This window comes from Sarcophilus harrisii, chromosome 1, assembly GCF_902635505.1.
Source record: "Sarcophilus harrisii chromosome 1, mSarHar1.11, whole genome shotgun sequence".
Classification (NCBI taxonomy): Eukaryota; Metazoa; Chordata; class Mammalia; order Dasyuromorphia; family Dasyuridae; genus Sarcophilus; species Sarcophilus harrisii.
In genome coordinates, this window is record NC_045426.1 from 12,444,783 (window position 1) to 12,466,119 (window position 21,337).

General features: G+C 44.0%; 1 protein-coding gene across 4 annotated transcripts in view; it reads right to left on the bottom strand.

Annotated features, from left to right (window-relative positions):
- Positions 1 to 3,875: 3,875 nt before the first annotated feature.
- ARHGEF3 (Rho guanine nucleotide exchange factor 3) overlaps positions 3,876 to 21,337 on the bottom strand; it is a 240,683-nt gene continuing 223,221 nt past the window's right edge. For 2 of the 4 annotated variants that reach the window (XM_031952275.1, XM_031952290.1), the window contains 4 exons: positions 15,623 to 15,880; positions 11,296 to 11,466; positions 8,428 to 8,614; positions 3,876 to 5,913 (listed from right to left, as the gene is read on the bottom strand). In XM_031952275.1, coding sequence (XP_031808135.1) covers positions 5,573 to 5,913; positions 8,428 to 8,614; positions 11,296 to 11,466; positions 15,623 to 15,880 — 957 coding nt within the window. In that variant the 3' untranslated portion in view covers positions 3,876 to 5,572. The remainder of the gene's footprint in view (positions 5,914 to 8,427; positions 8,615 to 11,295; positions 11,467 to 15,622; positions 15,881 to 21,337) is intronic. The other 2 variants (XM_031952287.1, XM_031952280.1) reach the window with 1 other exon arrangement.

Sequence of the window (21,337 nt, forward strand, 5' to 3'; positions counted from 1 at the left end):
TTTCAATTTTAATAACCAAAATTATCCATTTTAGGTCTTGAAAACTTCTGCATCAAATCACCAGAGCCAGGATAAAAACCTAAATATCAGACTTACCAAATCTGTGTGCAGATGCCACAAATCTGAGAAGTAAAGCTAAAACACTGAAGCTCTTTTAGTCTTTGTTCTTACTTGATTTATTTAGAACTCCTACATAAGCATCTCTGAGCATGTGATGTGTGAATTCAACACTACACTTTGACTCTACTTACCTTGAAGGCTGAAAAAAAACCCCAATTTGGTATAAAAATCCTTACAGAAGCTAGATGAGAGTACTGGCAGGACCTGAATTCAAATTTAGTCCCAGACACTTAATATTTACTAGCTGTCACTGTGCAAGTCCCTTAAGCCCAATTACCTCACTAAAAATAAAAAAATAAAATAAAAACTCATTGCAGACAGATCTTTTCCATTTTTTTCTTTTGATTGTTCTTTTTTCCATTTTTATTTTTAAATGCCCTCAGGATGCTCTTTTCTTTTACTGGGGAATCTGTGTTCAAAATACCTACTACAGGGGCAGCTAGATGGTGCAGTAAATAGAGCACCAGCTCTGAGGATCTGAGTTCAAATTTGATCTCAGACACTTAACATGTCCTAGCTGTATGACCCTAGGCAAGCCACTTAATCCCAATTGCCTTGGCAAAAATAAATACCTATTACTTATATATTTCTTGACAAGTTTTCTCTAAATTGATTTTGCCTCAAAGAGGAGGGAAGAGCATTCCAGGTATGAGAACAGCTTATCAGAAAACCCAGGAGTGGGGGGATAGACTATTGTAATCAAGGGACAGCAAATGGACCAATTTGGCTGGAATATAGACTTTGGGAAGGGGATATAAACGTGTGGAGGGATCTAGGTTATAACATGTGTTCCATCCCTTGTCAGACGCTTATTATTTCTTTATTTTAAACTACAAACTAGAAAACTAAATCTTTATCTCCGGTGCAGAGAGAACATATAGTGATTATTGCAAAGAGAGAGGCAAAGAAAGAAAAGCCATCAGCCTTTTCAGTCTTCTCCAAGAGTCCGGCTCTTTTCATTTGTGTAGAACAGAAGAGCATGATGGGAGCAGATTGAAAGTAGTTTCCTTATTACATTTCCCTTTAGCCCTTCTTCCATTGGAGGAGGTAAAATCACGGTAATCTTTGCCCAGCCAGGGGAAAACAACAATTACTAAGAAATAATATTAGTTTCCAGACATGTTAGAGAGGTGAAGTGGGGGACTGGAATGAGATCGCAGAGAGAGGACTCTCTTCACTTCTGGTTAATGAGAAGAGCCTCATGGTCATTGGCTAAGCACTCTTCCTTGCAGGGAGAAGCTCACCATCGCCCTAGCTAGTGCATAGGAAGTAGGGTAAAGAGATTGTACGTAGATAAGTAAAGATTAGCTGTGAGGGGGACATGATGCTTAGTGCACAGACCCCAAAGGGGGCAGTGCAAGGACTTCACCAGGAGCAGTAGTAGCTGTTGCACTGAAGGTGTGGATTACCCACCTGGAAGGGCCTCTTGGCCATAGGGGCTCCCCAGTGTGTGTATCCCAGGCCATATGCACATTGAGCCCTTCTCACCAAAAAGCTCAAAGTCTCTGGGGAGAAATGGCCGCCACCTGTGGGGGTCTTACAGGCGGTCCAGTAGCCTCTTCTCTCCTTAATCTATCCTGCTTTATTTGGTGAGCTCATTAGCTCCTCCGGATTTAATTACCACCTCCACGCTGATCTCCTCTAGCCCAGATTTCTCCTCTGGCTCCACTCTCACATCTTACACCTTGAACTAGTGTCCAATAGACATCCTACACTCAACATATCCAAACCTGAACTCATTATCTTTCCTCCTAAACCTTCCTTCCTTTTCCCTTCCCTATTACTATTTAGGGCAACACCATCTTTCCAATTCTCCAGGTTTCTGGGCTCCTCCAGACTCCTGTTGTAAAATGCACAGCATAGGGGGCAGCTACTTGGTGTAGTGGATAGAGCATCAGTCCTGAAGTCAGGAGGACCCGACTTCAAATCTCTCCTCAGATACCTACCACTTCCTGGCCGTGTGACCCTGGGCAAATCACTTACCTCCAAGTGCCTCAACAAATAAATAATAGATAGAATTATAAAACAAAGCAATTATATGGAAATAGTTCTCTTAATGTTTAAAAGACAAGTTTATGGAACTCAAATATAAGACCTTGATCTAATCCAAGACCTCATTTTACAGATGAGGAAACTGAGGTCCAGAGAGGTTAAATCACTTGCTTATATCACACAGGCAGTAAGTGACCTAGTAAAGACTTGAACTCAGGTCCTCTGAACCAATCCACTTTCCACTGGACTATGCATTCAGTGGACGATGCTTTTGTTATTCCTTTCAATTTTTACCAAACTGGGCACTCTCTTTCCCCCGTCTTGTGGATAATTATTATGTAAGCTGCTGTCCCTTTGAATGGCTCTACTTAGTTGTATAGCGAGCAGCTATAGGTATAGTTACTATTTAGGAGTTTTACAAGGCCTGTAAATATCCCTCATTACTAATTACCACTTTAGAAGGGGACTTTTGGCTGTGGTGGGAACGTTCTGTGCCACCGTCAGAATAACGAAACTCTCTTCAGCCTCCCTGCCCACCCTTCCCAGGTGACCTGTACTCCATCTTTGCCCCACTTCTCCATGGAGGGACAGGATCTGCTGGGAGAGGGGCCTGGGCCAACCCCAGCCCTTCCTCCTGAAGCAGGAAAGTCATCTACTCCGACTCAAAGTAGAGCAAAGAGACCAGACTTCTTATCACAATGCTTTAAAGCACCGTGGCAGCCAGTAAGAGTTTGGAAGTACCCTTTACTTCACTGACCCATCTATTTTCCCTAACAGGTCAAGATAATTAAAGGGCCACACATTACCCAGAGGATCATGGGATCTCAGAGTCAACCAGTCCGATTCCCTTTTTTTAAGAAATGTGGAAACTAGAGGCAGTTGGGTGGCCCACTGGTGCCAAAACCTGAATTCAAATCCAGCCCCAGAGAATTTGTAGCCAAATCACCCACTTCCTACATCTGTTTCTACTATAAAATGGGGATCAAAATAGCCCTTACCTCCCAGGGTGGTTGTTCAGTTGTTTTCAGTAACGGTTGATTCTCCTTGACCCCATTGGGGATTTTCTTGGCAGAGATACTAGAGTGATCGGCTATTTCCTTCTCCGGCTCATTTTACAAATGAGGAAACTGAGGCACACAACAGGATTAAGTGACTTGCCCAGGATTGCACAGCTAGTGAGTTCAACTCACAACAAAGCGTCTTCCTGACTCCAGACCTGGTGTCCTATTATAATTAGGAAACTAAGGCTCAGTTCCGTTAAATGATTTGCCCCAAGGTTACACAGGTGGCGAGCATCAGAGGTGGGATTTGAATTCAGACTGACTCTAGAGAGTTTACATTTAAAGTAACAGAATGAAATTTCCTTTGACATACCGTGCATTTTGTCAAACACTGATTTTACAATTCTACTGAACCAGGAATTTCAAAATAAAACTTCCCAGGAATCCTAGTAAGTCACTGAATTGGTCCCGTGGGGGGTTCTTGATATGGAATTGCATTCTGGCCCCGAGCTTCCTTCCTGATGAGGGATTTCCTCTCTCAGTTCAGGCTGACACACCTGCTCCGAGAAGGGCCTGCAGTGATGGGAGAGGAAGGGTCATGTGGCAAGGTCAGGTGTCAGCTCTGAGATGTGACCCCAGAATTCCAGGAGACTCAAGCACAGACCCTCCAGGGAGTTCCCCAACCCTGCGTGGCCGGCCCTCCTGGGGCCTTGCATCTGTGCCCATGGAGTAAACAAGAAAACCTCATGAAAAAACCACAGGACCATTTAATGTCATTTATTTGAAATGCTTCCAGAAAAGTTTAAGGCCGTCGTTACACAAAAAACATTCTTCTTTCTCAGAGCCTCCGATGCCTTTCTTTCCCCGCGCCAAGCTGGAGCCTCCTCTTTCCCCAACGACGACAACAACAACAACAACAACGCTCTGGCCAGCTCAGCCGGGGGCCTATGATCTCCTCAAAGGATGCATCCTTTCCTGTTCTTCTGAACAACAGTCTCTTTGCTCCTGCCTGCTTTTATTAGTGGTAGGCTGTTACTCGACACATTGACTGCTCCCCTCGAGAGACAAACCCCTTTTAAATAAACTTGTAATAGAAAAAAAAATTCACCTTGTTTAAAATCTATAAATACAGAAATAGATTTTACAGAGAAAAATTGAGCACAATAGTTCGTTTCTTTTTAAAATAATAATGTACTTATACCTGGGGGGGGGGGTTATATTGATTATCTCGTCACACAAATTCCTTTAATGCACATGGGATATGTACAAGGTAAGTCGACACAGTATATTTATCCCCTTTCTTTTTTGTAAACACATAAGATAAAAAACAAACAAACAAACAAACAAACAAAAAAAACAACCACCCCTTTTTGGCAATAACTTAGCATTATTACTACTAGTGCTGGTGTGGGTATACTTTTGCACAGTTCAGCCTTAATATTTACATTCTAAGGGAGAATTTCAGTGTATTTAGCATATTTACTTAAAGCTCACATCCCACCCTGCCCTGTCAACCGATGATGATGATGATGACGACGATGGCGACGACAACAGACAAGTGGCTCTGGCCCGTAGGACAGGCCTCCATGGGTTGGTGGGCCATATGTGTGAGGGACCTGATTCGATTCATTCGAGAATAAATTGAGTCAGGATCTGGGAAACTCAGACAATTCTGGTCACGGCACAGGGTGATGAAGGAGGGAGGTGATTTCCCAGATAGAAAATGGATTCATGATTTTAATTCTAACATTCCCAAACCCTAAAGGATGAGGAAAAGTCATTCCCTCCCCCTCCCAAGCCTTGTCTTGTCCGTGTAAACAGCCATCCCCACCGTCCTAAAGGGCTTTTATTCTTTTTAAATCAACTTTTCATTCCCACGTCTTGGTGTGTCCATCTAGAGGTACAAAGGGACCAAGGACAAGGCCCACTTGATGCTCACTACATTCACTTGTTGGAAAATTCATTACCCAGGATCCCCAGTGACCCGGTCTAGTCATTTCTATGGCCCAAGACCATGGTGTTGACCCAAGGTTAATCCAAGTTATTGAGTCTTCCTGTCTTTGTTCTCAGATGTTATCATGACCTTCCATAAGGGGACTCCTGGAGACACCTGGGAAACTCATCGCCTCCCCCCACCTCCCCCTTCCATTTTCCGTGTCAGGCATCTAGAAGCACTCTTAAGAAACATCACTAGTTCTGACAGTCCTTTTGTTTTTCCCCGGCCAGACAAGTGAAAGGAGCTCATATGTGCAGACGCTGCTGGAAAACGACTCGGGATAATGTTGCATCGGGGTCCACCTTTGCAGATCGGCAGTGACAGCAACGCAGGCAACAGGACAAAGACGGGGGCCTCGGACGCCATCAGGGAGGTGTTGAAAAGTGCTTCCCCCCAACCGTTCCATCTGTGGAATGCCAATACTGTCCAGGTAAGCAGACCCGGGAAGGATGGGAGGTTCCTGTCAAACGTTGCTTTCTATCTGTTTGCCGGGCCCGCCGCAAGAGTCCGTCTGTTCCATGCGCTCGCAGTCGAGGCTGACCTCGCTCGTGTCCATGCTACAGTCCGACTCGCTGCCTGACTGGTCCATCTGCTCCAGCTTGGGGTCTCCGCCGAGAGGGGCGGGCGCCGGTGAAGGCTCCCGGGGGCCCAGCATCCCAGCCTGGCCCGTGGCACACAGAGCCTTCTCTTTGGCTTGGCGGATGCAATTGAGCCACTGCTGCTTGTTGAAGGTGTCGCTGGCCTGCAGGGAGTGGGACTGACTTTGGGAGCCACTCCTGAAGCTGACTCGGAAGAAGTTCTTAACTGAAAGGGAAAAACAAAGCGAGTCAGCATCCAGATGTTTCTCTGCTCAGTGAAAAAAAGCAAAGCCAATCCCCACTTCTAAGGCCAAACACTGGCTCGGAGGCAGAGAGAAGGGGCCAAATAAAGATGGAGTTTTTTATATTAACTAGGCAAGCCACAGAACTCCTCACTTTACCCGTCTACAAAACAAAGCCACAGGCAGAAATTTTAATTTTGACCTTGAGCCCAAAGCAAGGGCGCTAGAAGGGATGAGTCACCTGGGAAGTGCAAGTTGCAAAGCTCATGGAGAGTGCAAGGCCTGGGACCAGAAGGTAGGATTCCAGTTATCCATCCACTACCCCATGGTGACTTTCTCCTTCACAGGGTAATGAAGAAGAACGAATGACAATGACTTTGAGGGACAGTTGGGTGACAGAGGAGGTAGAACGCCAGTCCTGGAGTCAGGAGGACCCAAGTTCAAATATGTTCTCATATAGGTGACACTTACTAGCTATGTGAACTTGGACAAGTCACATAACCCTAACTGCTTTGTTCTCCCCACACCCTCCAAAAACCCCCCAATGACTTTGATCCTTTGAAGAATGAGAAGGATGCTTCTGATGAACAAGATTTCCTTAAAACTGGAGTGTAAATTTTTAAAAGAAATTTAATTTAAAAAATTTTAATTTTCCCTTTTAAATTAAAATTTCTTTTCTTTTTCTTTCTTTCTTTCTTTTTTTTTAATTTTTTTTAAAATTTCCTTTAATTCCTAGTGTCACTTTATATGCAGATGTTAAACTGCTCTATAACAGCATATCATACCAGGAGTTCTAAGTGTTTTTTTAACACAATTTTTGGACCAAACCTTGTGCTTTCACTGGCCCTGGGAGCTTTCAGTCTGGAAATTCCCTTTCCCAAAGCTAACTTCACAATGATACCAGTGGACTGTTCACCTGGCATCCTCCATCCTTGCCACCTCATAAGTCCATGTTCTTTCTACTCTTATGATATAATTCCTTTTTTTTCCTTTTCTTTTTTTATTTATTATAATAACTTTTTATTGCCAGAACCCATGCCAAGGTAACTTTTTACAACATTATCTCTTGCACTCACTTCTGTTCCGATTTTTCCCCTCTCTCCCTCCATGTTATAATTCCTTAATAAGGTCTTTTGCTCCTAGGATTCTCCACAGTTTTTCATTGATCATACGTTGTAACCTACTCACACCCTCCATGAGTCACTTCTGTCTGATTACTGACTATTGTTGAGAGGAGGGCCTTTGTGCAAAGTGCCAAGGAGAAATAGAGTCATGGTGCACAAGGGGCAGCGAGTGCTTATCAAATCTGCAGGAGAAACCCAGCAGGGAGGGAGAGTCAACACCCTGGAGGGCAGAATCAGGCCCCGCAAAAATCCTGCCACACTAAGGCACTGGACCAAGTCCAAGAAGAAGAAATTCAATATGGGTAAGTATAAAGTCTTTTCCTTTGGCTCAAAAAAATCAATATCACTAGCACAGAATAGGAGAAGGCAAGGTCAGACAACCATCTTTCTGCAAACTAACTGGGGGTTGCAAGCACAGGCTATGTCCTTAAGGCAAGGAGACAGCCAAAGGCTAAGACCTTCTTGGGCTAAGCTAAGAGAGGGTCAGTTTTTGGAATAAGGAGGCGAGAGTCTGTCTCTCTGTCTGGCCTCTGCCCTAGTTGGACCACAGCTGCAATGCCAGGGTCCCTTCTGGGTGCCACCGTGTAAGGAGGACATTGATAAGCCGGAGAGCATTCAGGAAACGAAGGAGATAAATGAAGAATCTAGAACGCTTGAGGAATCTGGGAGCGTTTAACATGGAGGGGAGAAGAAGGACTGAGCTTGTTTTTGCTGGGCCTGAGGGGAGGTAGAAGAGGAAGCTTCAAAGAAGTAAATTTAGGCTTGATGTTGGAAAAAGTGGCTAAACACAAGAGCTGTTCTTAAGTAAAGTGAGCAGCCTCAAGAAGTGGTGGGTTTCCCTCTCCTTGGAGCGCTTCACTCAGAGCTGGATGATATCACAGTTTTGTTGTAGAGGGGATTTTTTAAAGGAAGGATTGGATCAATCAGTAAATTTTAAATGTCTATTTATTATGTGCCGAGCATTGTGCTGAGCGCCAGCCAGGGAGACAAAGAAAAGCAAAAAACTGGTGCCTGCTCTTAAGCAGAGTATCGTCTAATTAATGGGAGTCTAAGGAGGCCTCTACCAGCTCTCAAATTCTATGATTCTGAGGGGATTTGACAGAAAGCTCTGGGAAATGATTTATTTCTGTGACCCCACAGGTCACGGATATAGTAATGACATGAAACAGCTGGTAATACCTCTTTCTAAAGCAAGCCAGAGTTCGTATGACACAATCTAGAGGCTGGGAAGTGATTCCATTGAGAAAGAGCCGAATTCAGTTCCTTCTTCAGACTTCTCTAACTACCTGAACCTCAATGCTAGCTCCCATCAGGACTCGAAACAAAAAATCCCCCCCAAATCCCAAACTCAAAGCCCAACTCTGGGATTCATACTTCTCTCGTTGTTGGTGAAGGCTCCTCGGATGGAGCCCCCAAGGCGCACCTCTCCATCTTGTAGGTCGTCCAGCAGGAGGTCCTTCACGGGGATTGGCTGCCGGTAGAGCTGGTAGCAGAGCTGCTCGTTGTGAGTGACGGGCCGAGTGATGACGAGCACTTCTTGAAAGAGGAAGACGTGTAACTTCTAAGGAGCAGAAACAGAACAGAAACTCTCTTACTCTGTGAATTGAAATAAAAGAGTCAAAAGTTCTATTACAAATAACAATGTTCAATACATCATTCTAAGCCCCGTCCTTTGCTGGGCAGCCACCGATATCTCAATCTGCCAATTTTAGCGTCTATACTGGAGTAGCATCAGTTCAGGCCCTCCTTCTAAACCAGGGACTCTTCACTTTTTTTGTGTCCTGGACCCTCTCTGACAGTCTGGAAGAGAAAATTTCTCAGAGCGATGATTTTAAATGTGTAAAATAAAATCCAAAGGATCACAGAGAAAGCTAATTACATCGAAATATAGTTATTAAAAAACGAAAACAAAACGAAAACCAAACTGGTGGCCCCCATTTAAGACCTGAGTCTCTATTAGCATCTTTGATTTGCTCATTCTCCTTCCCTTCTCTTCTTCTGTGGGGACTGTCTGTCCACCTCAATCTTCTGATCTGTTTCCCCCCCTATTTTGCATTATTCCTTATAGGACTTTCCAGATTTCGCCGTGTTTTTCTAATTAATTGTCTGTCAATCTCTGTCATTGGTTTTGAAATTGGAGCGGCCTCTTTTGTTTTTGCATCTCCCACATTTCTCAATGCATGCTTTTCCCCTCCCATGCCACAGGATTATAAAATAATTGGAATCTTCAAAAAAACCACCTGATCTAACCACCTCCTAGGTCTCCAGCTTGTGTAAGGAAGAAACAACATAGCAAAAAGAAAAAAAAAAAATTCACCCGCACATGTCTATTATATTCCAACCCTGCCTTCCTCCGATTCATCTGCAGAAAGCATGACTATAAATCTAGTTCTCACCCAAGGCCAGCTCAAACAGTAGTGGGGGATTACCTGGCAGCTCCTTCCCACCTGCCCTCAGGCACCTGTCAGGATAGCTACTAATAAACACAGCATACTTTGCATGCTGTCTCACTTAATACACTGTAAGCTCCCTGAGGGCAGGGTTTGTCTTTTGCCTCTTAAAATTCCTAGTGCTTAGCATGGTAGCTGGTATATAGTAGGTGCTTAATAATTGTCTACTGATTAACTTGTGAGGTAGGAAGTACAAATATCATTCCCTCCCATTTTGCAGATTTGACTTAAAGGTTGCTTGCCTATCACAAGCTAGAACAACTAGAAGTTATTTTTTTTTTTTTTGAGGCAATTGGGGTTAAGTGACTTAGCTAGGGCCACAAGTACCCGAGACCGGATTTGAACTCCGGGCCAACGCTCTATCCAAAGAGTCCTCTAGCTGCCCCTATGCTTAGAAGTTCTGACTAAGTTACTAGTGGAAGAGAGGATGGGGGTACTCTGGTGAGTTTGGGCTTCCTAAATTCTAATCTAGCCCTGCATTTTTCCAACTCTCCTTGGGGGAACTTCCAAAACCCTAAGGAATGATCCACGCCAAGAGTCGGCCTGCTCGGGCCCATAATCCCCCTTCCTTCTCCCCTTTGCCTCTGAGAAGAGCCTTTGCTGACAATCACATCTGGGGGTTACACTAAAAACCAACCAAGTTTCCTGTCCCCCTACCCACTTTGTTCTCATTCCCCTGCAGCATAAAATAATTTTTAATCATTTTGTCTTTTAATAAAAATAACATTAAGCAAAACGCTATGCCTTTTAATCCCTTAGGGCCTTCAACCTTTAACCTTGACTGTTTGCCCTTTGTCACCCCCAGGCAGCAAATATTTGTCCCACTGCAGGTCAAACCCGTTCTGGGAGCAGCCTTGAGGGTGGGCCACCGGTTTCCTGTCCATATCACTGAAAACAGCCTCCCCTGTAAACAGCCAGGGCCTGGATGCCTGGCCTGACTGCCCGCTGTGACCCTGGGCAAATCGCTCATTCCCTCAGAGCCTCAGTTTTCTCATCTAGAAGATGGGTGAGACGAATGACCTATCTGACAGGTGGTGTTTGGAAATCCTGTTATTACTGCAGAAAATGCCTGAGAAAGGAGATAACCCCCAGCAGATTTTATCCCCCGATCGATGCTGCCCCGGGACTTGCAGGACTTTGGCGTCACCCTTGTGACTTCCAGGACCCGCAGCCACTGCCACTATCTGAATGAGAAATGGGGGTCCCAAGAACAGCCAGCATCGATAGGGCGGGTTAAGCTTCATGAAGAGATTATCTCACTTAATGTTCCCAATGACCGTGGGAGGAAGGTACTATTAATATCACCAGTTTTACAGAGGCTTAGGAGAAATGCAGCATCTTTGCTTCTGTAGTTGTAATCCCAGCGCTTGGCACACAGTAGGTGCTTAATAAGTGCTGAATGGTTGATACAGCAATATGCTTTGCATGCTTGTTTTCTCAAAGGGTGGGGAGGGGCAGGAGGGAGAGAATTTGGAATCTGAGGTTTTCAAAAATAAATGTTAAATATATTATCATGTTTAACATCTGTTGGATTACTTCTCGTCTGGGGAGGGGGAAAAGGGGGGAAAATTGGAACACAAGATTTCGCAAGGGTTAATGTTGAAAAATTGTCCATGCATTTGTTTTGAAAATAAAAAAATGAATATTAAAACTTTTTACATGTGAGTGGGAAACATTTAACAAAATAAATAAAAAATTATATTGTTTAAAAGGGCTATTGACTGAGGCGGGGGGAAAAATAAGGAAGGGGCAGCGTCCAAGGAGGCAAATGGCGCCCGGGTTGGGTACTCACCACCCCCCTGCTGTTCTTCAGTTCTCCGTGGCAGCTCAGTACCCTGGAGCTGTCAATCAAGGAGTCCTTCTGTCCCTCTTCCAGATAGATCAGCCGCTCCTTATAATAGCGGCACTCTGATTCCCCGGTCTTGGTGTTGATCTCGGCCACAATCCCCTGAATGATGTTTATCTGTGGGGAAGAAATGACGAAACGTTGTGAACGTCAGCAGCTGGAGCTTAAACAGGTCACTGGTGCCTGCTCTTAAGCAGAGTATCGTCTAATTAATGGGAGTCTAATGCCCGCCTCAGTTTCCCCTTTGTTAAAACAGGAATCACAATAGCATCTACCCAGTATCAAACAAGATAACCTGTGAGTGCTGTGTTTTGAAAACTTTATGGGCTATATAAATGCTAGCTAAGAATAACAAATTATTATTATTAGGCTTGGGCTCCTAAGTGCAAGCTCTACCTGGTAATAAAAGTGAGTTTACAATTTGTAGTTCTAAACCCCTACAAGAGGCCCCAGTCTGCCCTTCGGCATGAACTCAAAATGAAGGATGCTTAAGAATTTGCCGGAATCCCCGACTTTCCGGGGAAGAAGGGATTTCCCACTGGAGCCTGGACAGGAATCGATACCTGACCCTCATCTCAGAGGTCACCGAGCCCTTGCTTGAGGGCGGCTAGTGAGGGGAACGTTTCCGGCACCTCCCAGGGCAGGCAGGTCCACTTTCTGCCCGGCTCCATGGCTTCTCTCAAGCCTAAGGGTATCTCTTGACAACTCCCAGCCGTGGCTTTTGGTTCTGCCCTCCAAGGGCCAGAAGAACAAGGTAATCCCTCTTTCACATGACAGCTCTGAGAATAACTAAAGACAGCTCTGGTCCTCAGCCCGTCCTGCCCCAGCCCCAGACTTTCTCCAAGTTAAGCACGCCCGGCTCCTCTGAGGAATGCTTCATTTAGGTGAGAAGAGCTGAAGTGGCTTCTCAGGGAAGACTTCAAGTGACCCGACCCACACATTCACAATCTGAACCGGTCCCTGGGCCTCCTTTGGACCTTTGGGACTCTGGACCTTCCCATCCACCTATCTCATGAACATGAGGGCGCAAGCTGGACAGCCCAGCTTTTTGTACTTGTCCTGTTGTCCACCCGGCACTGCTAAGGGCTTTTTCACTCACTCACTCATTCTTTCCTTCCTTCCTTCCTTCCTTCCTTCCTTCCTTCCTTCCCTCTCTCCTTCTCTAACTCCCTTCTTTCTCAACACTGATAACAGACTGAGGCTAAATGTGAGTTAGAACTGCAAAGAACTCAAAGCAGATGATGGAGATAATCATACATGTGTGTACATACATACACACACACACACACACACACACCCATGGATCTCCTGGGGGCAGAAGGCCTCCAGAGCCATGACCCACTGCAGCATTTTTGGTTAAGACATTACTAAGTGTTCTATCAGATATCTGGTTCATCACATTAAACAGGTAAAGAAACACAAGGAAGCCACAAATGGGCACATAGAAGACATAGCAGCAGAGGATCCACCAGAAAGTATTAGTGGATGAGGGAATGATTAATTTAAAAGCTTAGAGTTCAATCCCATTTTTGCCCATCAACAAGGAAGCACTAAGGCCACAAGAAAACAGGGAGAGCAACTGTTTGAACTCTGGGAAAAGTGGAAAGTCTGACCCAGGCCCCATCGGTGTGGGTTACAGCCAAAGCCAAGTCATGACCAGAACTTATGAAGCGTGAACGTGGTCGGATCTCTCTCTGGAGGAATATCTGAGCAGCTGTTTTCAGGGGCGAGTGAAACCCTATCTTTGGGACCACATGAAAGCAGTCTGGGAGAAACGTTAGCCAAGCCCCATCAAGGCCGGATAAAGCGACACTTTGTGGGAAGCCGAGGAGACACTGTCTCCTCGACCTGGGATGGCTCCCAAGGTTGTGGAGGCTCTGGGGTGAACCCAGACAAGGAACTTGGAATGAACCGGTCTCATCCTATGGCCACGAGACGAGAGGCTTATAAAAAGCGTTCAGATTTCCTACTGCTGCTTTAAGGCATGGCTCGCACTGACTCCAACTTCCCTCATTTTTTGACGTCAGATTAATTTCAACGTGCTCGTTCATTATGTTACAGGAAACAAGTTAGGAAGCTAGTCTTCCTCCTGAAACAGTTCACAATTTGGAAAAAAAGTTTACTAACCATTGTTACCATAATAGTAATAATAAAAATACTGTTAATAATATATTATTTAAAAAAAAAGAATTAGATTACACTTCTTAGCTGTGTGACCCTGAGCAAGTCACTTAACCCAAAATGCCTCAACAAATAATAACAATATAGCATTTTTATGAAGTACTTTGCACGTTAATTAATTCGATCCCGACAATAAGTCTGGGAGGTGGGTGCTAACATTTTCTTCACTTTCCAACTGAGGAAACCTTGGTTGACTCACTCAGGGTCTTAGAGTTAGCTGGTGTCAGGTCCGACCCTAAGGCCAGGGCCCATTTAACCAGCTGTCCACAGTGGGGAACCAGAGGGACAAGCCCCCTCTAAATCATTCTGGGAACAGAATTTCCAACCTGTGTCTAGCACGGGGATCTCCAATGATCCAGTGCATATCAGGGACACTATGGTGTCCCTGGTCATGCTATGTGGCCGCCAACCCCGAGAGACCAAGAAGAAGAGGGCGAGCTGAGAGACAAGGGAAAATGTGGACAGGTCCGTGAAAGGAGAGGATGAGGACAAGGAATGGTCGTATCAATTATGATTATTACACAGACATCCCAGAGAGCTCGCGGGGACACGACTGAGCCAAGATGAGCAGCGAGGACATCCGGACTGTGCTAAGAGCCAACAGGGTCCCTGGTGCTCCCGGCACTAAGGGCAGGCTGGGCCCAGGAGCCATTGGCAGATGAAGGCAAGGGGTTCAACAGAAAAACAGTATCAACCTAGCGTTGGTCCTCGAGCCTCAGCCTTCCCATCTACGTAAGAAAGCTGGGCTGGATGTAAGGGGACATGAAGTCCTTTCTAGAGCTCTGGGTGTCAGTTTCCCTATGTGTAAATGGAGAGGGTTGGTGTGGATGAACTTTAAGATCCTTTCACTCTCTGGTCTGTGTAGATTTTTTTGAGAAGCTGCTAAAATAGTCAATTCGATCCCTCATTTGCTCTCAGCCTGATGGATAAGCAGGTGCTTCCCCACCTCAAGTCGCCTTCCCTCCATCTTTCCTGACAGAACAGTGCCCCATGCTGATATCCACTGGCTGAATATCCATGGGCTGTCCTCCAAGTTTTCTGAGGGTTTTTTAAAAGATTTTTTTTAAAAAAATCAGGAGCTTAACCAACCAATCAACCCTCCAAAACACTTCCATATGCAAAGAAGGAAAGAAACAAGGCTTGGACATGAAGCCAAGAACTTTGGTGACTTTTTCCCCTCAAGTACATATTGAATTTAACACGATAATAACAGAATTGCCTGGTTGCTTGTCTGTTTGCCCTTTTTGACTTCCTTTCCTGTTACAGTGAGATTATTTTTTTTCTTTCTTCTCTCTTTCTTCCTTCTCTCTGTCTTTCTCTCTTTCATTTTCTTTCTCTATGTGTCTCTCACTTCCTCCTTCTCTCTCTTCCTTCCTCCTTCCCTCCCCTTCTCCTTCCCCCCTCCATCTCTCCCTTTCTCCCCCCCAACACAACTACAATCTACCAACTCCCCTGAAGTCTTTTCCCACGTGTCTGAGTCTAGATTCCCGACTGGCTGGTTAACTACCCCAGGGCCAGCCCTCAACCTTCCCTTCCTTCCCTCCCAACAGGCACACTCCCCTCCTGAAGCATCTGGGCAGCAACCTCTCAAGAAATATCTTCTCAATGCCAGGAACAAGTGAGATTCAAAGAAGTCTCGGTTTAAAGCTGGGTCTTGTGGAGAGAGTGTCCAGACCCTGAGCTGAGCTGCTCAATCAGATAAAGAGCTGGGCCAGCAGCAACAACAAAGATAATAACAGCTAATAGTTCTGTAGCATTTTCAGGTTTGTGAAATGCTTTATATATCTTTTCTCATTTGACTTTGATACCAGGAGACGGGTATTATTATTATTCCTTTTTTTTTTTTTTACAGATGGGGAAATTGAGGCAGAGATGAAAGTGACTTTCACTTAGTTAAGTAGTAAGGGTAATAATGGTTTCCTAATTGCCTTCCCCTTACTTGACAGAAGAGGAAATTGAGGCTTCCTGGGGTTAGTAGTCATATCTCCAATCAGCCCCCCAGTTTCCTCCCTGCCAGACCAGCTCCACTCCCACAATCCCCCTGAAGGATGACCACAGAACCTCCTTCACCCGGCCTCCTCATCAGACTTACGGCCTCCTCCAGGTGTTGCTGGTCTGGGTTATCGTTGGGCGTGTGCCTCAGTATTTCTCGGAGAAGCAGGGGGTACTTCACGAGCCGACTTCGGGGGATGTCGAGGAAGTTCCAGAGGTCCAGCTTCCGGCTGAAGGGGGACTCCAAACAGCGCTGGAGGAAGTCCTGCACCCGATGGTCTTGTTTCTTGTGGTCCAGCAGCGCCTTGGCGGCCACCTGGTTACTGCAGTAACTGTCGTAGGAGCTGAGACACGGGAGCTGAGGGGGACAAGGAGAAACGGGTTTGGAGAAGGTGGGCAAGAAAGGCTGCCCTTCGCTGGCAGAGCACAGTGCCGGGACCGGTTCACAGCAGGGACTCACACCTGCAGAGTCTGCAAAAGGCTCTCTGACTCATTACCCCACTGGAGGGAAACGATTATTTAAAGATGGGGAAACTGAGGCACGATGAGATTGGGACAGAGCTCCAAAATATCCAAGGTGGTCAGTGCCCTACCCAGTGGGATATAGTTCAGTGGAAACGAGTGGCAGTAGAATGTAACCCATTTGTTGTGGGTTAAAATTTTTGGTCAGACCTGGACAGGTGTCCTTCAGCTAAGTGAGTCTGGGACTCTTCAATTATATACTAATTATCAATGACATGTATTAATCAACACTTACTATTTGACCTTCTTAAACATCATTTTGTTGATGGCAATTTTAGTTGGCTGATGATGTTGTGCCACATGCAACAGTCAACAATCATTTATTAAGCACCTATCAGGATAAATAACTCCTACACTAAGCATTACGGGAGATAAAAAGCTGAGCTAATACCAACCAGTTCCTGGCCCCTGTAGTTTGTATTATTTGATCACAGGTCAAAAGGATGATCTAGAAAAAAATGCCAATTCTCCCTTGTACATCCATTCTAAAACCTTAATATATTAAAAATGTATCTAGTTGATTCAGATCCTCTATTTTCATTGGGTTCTTGCTAACAACCTTTTTCTTTTTGGTCTTTTTAAATATTTTTAACATTAATTTTTTAAAATGTGGACTTCTAAACTTTCTGCTTCTTTTACCCCTTCCCTACTCACTGAAAAGACAAGAAATATAATATAAATTCCACATGTAAAGTCAGAGCAAATCTTTTTCTTTTTTTTCTTTTTCTATTTATTTTTATCTTTATCTTTATTTTTTTATTATAGCTTTTTATTTACAAGTTATCTGCATGGGTAATTTTTCAGCATTGACAATTGCCAAACCTTTTGTTCCAATTTTTCCCCTCCTTCCCCCCCCCCCCCCCAGATGGCAGGTTGACCAATATATGTTAAATATATTAAAGTATAAATTAAATCCAATATAAGTATACAAGAGCAAACCTTTTCCTAAGAAGCTCACAAGTCAGCCCACACCCACAAAGATTTGGATTATAATCTTGCTTTAATATGGGGAGAGTGCTCTATTAATAGATCCATAGGATCCGAGAGCTGTGAAGGACCTCGGAGAGGGACAATTCAGATTTTTGGCCTTTCCATCTAACCTGCGGTTGCGCCCTCCTCTATGCATTTTGTAAACAAAGCATTAGCTCATTGAAAGTGGGAAGTGCCTTTTTTTTTTTTTTTTTTTTTCTATTTTTGTCCCCAGTGCTAAAAAATAGTTTTTGGCACATAAATAAATACTTTAATTAAAATTTTAAAATACAAATGCTTTTTCATTTATTTGTGACATAGAATATATTATCCCCCATTATTTACTACTTATTTATAATATGAAAGAGAGGGTTTAATAAGTGATTAATATCTAAGGATTCTTCCAGATCTAATACGCTATAATTTTTCCCACCTTAACTATTGCCTAATTTTGCTTCCTCAACTTGCACTTGAGCAAGTAATTTCTTTTTTTCTTTTTTGCCGAGGCAATTGGGATTAAGTGACTTGCCCAAGGTCACACAGCTAGGAAGTGTTATGTGTCTGAGGTCACATTAGAATTCAGGTCCTTCTGCCTTCAGGACTGGTGCTCTAACCGCTGCACTACTTAACTTCCCTGAGCAAGTAATTTTTTGAACCTAAGAATATGATTCTGTAATTATCCTTCTAATACATCACTGAAGAGACTTGCCTCAAATAGTATGGATCTTTGGGCTTCTAATTGTGCTTTCTGATGAATTAGCTGTCTTTCCCAGTTTTCTATCATCCATAAACTTGATTAAGCAATTGATGCCACAAGAAACTTCCCCTAAGTCACTGATGATTGTGAGGAACAGAATAGTTCAGAGGAGAAAGCTCTGAGACCCTTTGGGGAATCCTGGAAGTTATTGGGCATCCATGGGATGTTGGAACAGAATTATTCAGGGAAAATCCAGATTCAGAAACTACTCAGAAATGACTGTTAGTATCATTCATGGACTCAAGGTCCCTCCTTCCTGGATCCCTTTTTCCCCCACCACATTTCCTCATTAGTCTTTGAATAGCAACTACTAGTCATCAAACAAGCACCTGGTCTTTCAAGTGACTGACCATGAGAATCAGGATTTTTTCAACAATATTTTGTAGTCCGAGAGCACTTTCTTTGGACAAAGCTTAAGGTACAAGGGCATAAATTTGGCTTCTTTAAACAAATTCTAGCTAAAATAAATAAACAGGTAAATTCTGGCTGCTGTGAAAACTTAAGCCAACAATTATTTTAGTGTCTATTGGGTGCCAGTAACTGAATATTTTCCAGAAGTAAAAATGGAGAAAATAGTCCACCTGGCCACCATTTAATGCTTCTCCTTGCATCTTACTTCCAGAATTTTGTTTTTGTCCTCATATCCCCAGCTTTGAGCACAGGCATACAGGAAGTGACTAATAAATAGCTGATACATGAATAAACACATCTATGTACAGAGACTGCCACTAAAAAGCCAACTCACGTTAAAGCAATTACTTGCTGAGATGAGCAAAACTCTTGATATTTTGGGATAAGGGGCCTGCTCTCTCCATGTGAAGAATAGCCCACCCAGTGCTACCTAGGAGGTTGAAACTTTTCTCAGGCTCTGCTCCCCCAAAAGTTGGATAAAATGGGCTTTTTTTTTTTTTAAGAAAGAAAAAAGAAAACCACCCAACTGCTGTTTGCTTTCTTATAATTTTAGATCAAGGTTAATTAAAATGGGCCTCAGGCCCCCGTTAATTTAGTCCCTACTTCCTCTTGTATCAAAGACCTGGAAATGCCCAGTGTTTTCATTATACAGAAACCAATCAGCGGTAAGTGAAAGATGTAAACTAACCAGGGACCCCCCCCTTCCCCATCACTGCAGACTGCCCAATTGTGCCATTAATCCCCATCATCCCCGCCAGGCTGCCATGGCAACCAAGTCTGCCTCTAATCCTGTTTTCACACTTGGCAAGTTTGCTTGTTTCCTGGGCCCACAGAACCAGAGAGACTGAGCTGACTTCAACCCTTTGTGGGGCCCTCTGCAATCTGCACATCGGGAGGGTTTTGTAGACCTCAGGAAGCGGCCGGCGCGGGGTCAAGACTCGCCCTGAATACATAAGGTGTTCCATTGAGGTGTGGAGGGATGAATCAAAGGGAAGAAAACATGACCCGCTCTTGGGGGAAATACGTCTGTACGTGTCTGCGCTCACACACACTTAGGCTAGCCAAAGAAATCACCAGGGATTTTGCAAGCCAGATCCACTGAGTCTTAGTCTTAGCTATTGATTACAGCGATTATGGCGCTTTCCCCTTTCCTCCCACATCAAGAATTCTTAACCTTTTCGTGCCATAGATGATGACACATGAATAATGTTTTTGAGGGCAAGGCAGAAAATACGCAGAATTACAAAGGAAACCAATTATAGAGAAATACAGCAATCAGTTAATAACAAAGAAAGCCCAGACTAATACCCTGTCTGTACTGATTGAATTCCATTGCAGCGATCATAGAATAGGGACCATTCCAGGACTTAAATATAAATCGAATGTCCTTGGAGATTCAATGGAGAAATGGAGAGATTCAACCCCTTCTGTGAAGAAAGGATGCAGTATGGTACCACGTTGCAGGACTTGGGTTCCAACTCCCTACATTTACTGTATTTGTGGGCTTTGGTCTAAGTCATTTAATCTCCCTGGATCTCAATTTACTCATCTGTAAAATGAGTAAATTAATTGGACAATTTCCTTCCATTCTGAACGCAGGGTCACAAGGAATTAAGGCTGCTGTCCAACTTTTAACAGAGAGGTTCACCTCTATTTTTTTTTTTCTTTTTTAGCTTTTTCTTTTCAAAATATACGCAAAAATCATTTTCAACATTTACCCTTGCTTTCCACATTTTTTCTCCCTCCTGCCCTTTAGACAGCAAGTAATCCAATATATATTAAACATCACATCTATTTTCTTGGCTATAGCTTGGAACTAGTTTTCTTGACTCGGCATTATTTGTTACAAAGGTTTTGCTTTTTACGTCTCCTTTTTGGAGAGACTGGGCAGGGAGAAAAGACAGGAAGGAGAGAAAAGTTATCTCTTAAATGAAATATGAACACTGGGTAAATAAAAAGAAATTGTAGCCGGCAGACAAGAATAGAAGAAGCAAAAGATTTGGGAGACAGAGCCATCTTTCCTTTTTTTATGGAAGTTACTTATTCCACCAACCTTGTGTAGAGACAGAACAATCCTATTCTTTGCATCTGTGTTTCCTGTCTCTCCTCCAGGTATTAAAAGTTAATAAGACACTAAAGTATCCAAGAACTTGTCCTGGAGAACTGATAAATTATTTTGGAGCTGTGAAAATGGTAGAGACAGATTTAAATTACTTGTTAAGTTGTCTCTTTAGGATGCTGTGAACTTCAATGAGAGTACTATGAAGCATCTATGTGGAAGGCCTGCAAGAACCCTCAGGTGTTTCAGTCCTTAATGTCTTCAAAGTTAAGTAACTGAGTCAATGGAAGTCAAAAGGTACAGCCAGCACTCAGAGGGTCAATTGTTCGAGGGGGGAAAATCACTTTTTCTGGGGTGGGGGGAGAAGCTGGAAATAAATCCATCTTTCACGCGTTGAAGGGGCTTTGAAAAGCATCCTTATTCAGCATCTCTCGGAGCTGTTGATTTTATACTACTAAGAAGCCCAGGCCACAGCCAGATGTTTCTCTCTGTGAGCACACTAGCATAGCTGGTGAGCCAGGATGGATAAGTGCTGCTTTTCAGGAGGCTCTGCCTGCCAACAGGCTTCTTCCAATGGCAGAAGTTCCTGTTTGATGTCTGGATGGGCCCAACAGCAGCCAAGTGACCCTTTCTGGAAGGAGCCTCTTCCCTCCAATGGGGAGTCAATAGAACCAAGCCCCCCACAAACGTGACGTTTGGTTCACTGATGGGAATAGGACCAGATCTGGAATTCAGTGCTACAGAACTCCCGGGGAGGCGCTCCCTCGACCAATGCAAGTTGTCACCTTATGGAGTCTGAGGGAGATGCTCAGATCACTGAGAAGCAAAGTGACTTAACTTGTCCAAGGTCACAAAGCCAGTATGTGTGAGCTGCGAATCAAAGGCAAGCCTTCCCAGCTTCCAATTCGGGTCATTATCTCTGCGACCATGTGGTCTCTCTCATTTACTTGATATTATTTACATACTTTGCATTTAGTTATTTAGGTGTGTTTGTTCTTCTCGCTGAGAATAAGCTTCCTGAGGGCAAGCCGGTGTCAGTTTTGTCTCTGTGTCCCCGATACCAAGAATGGTCTCATCAAACAATCGATAACCTTATT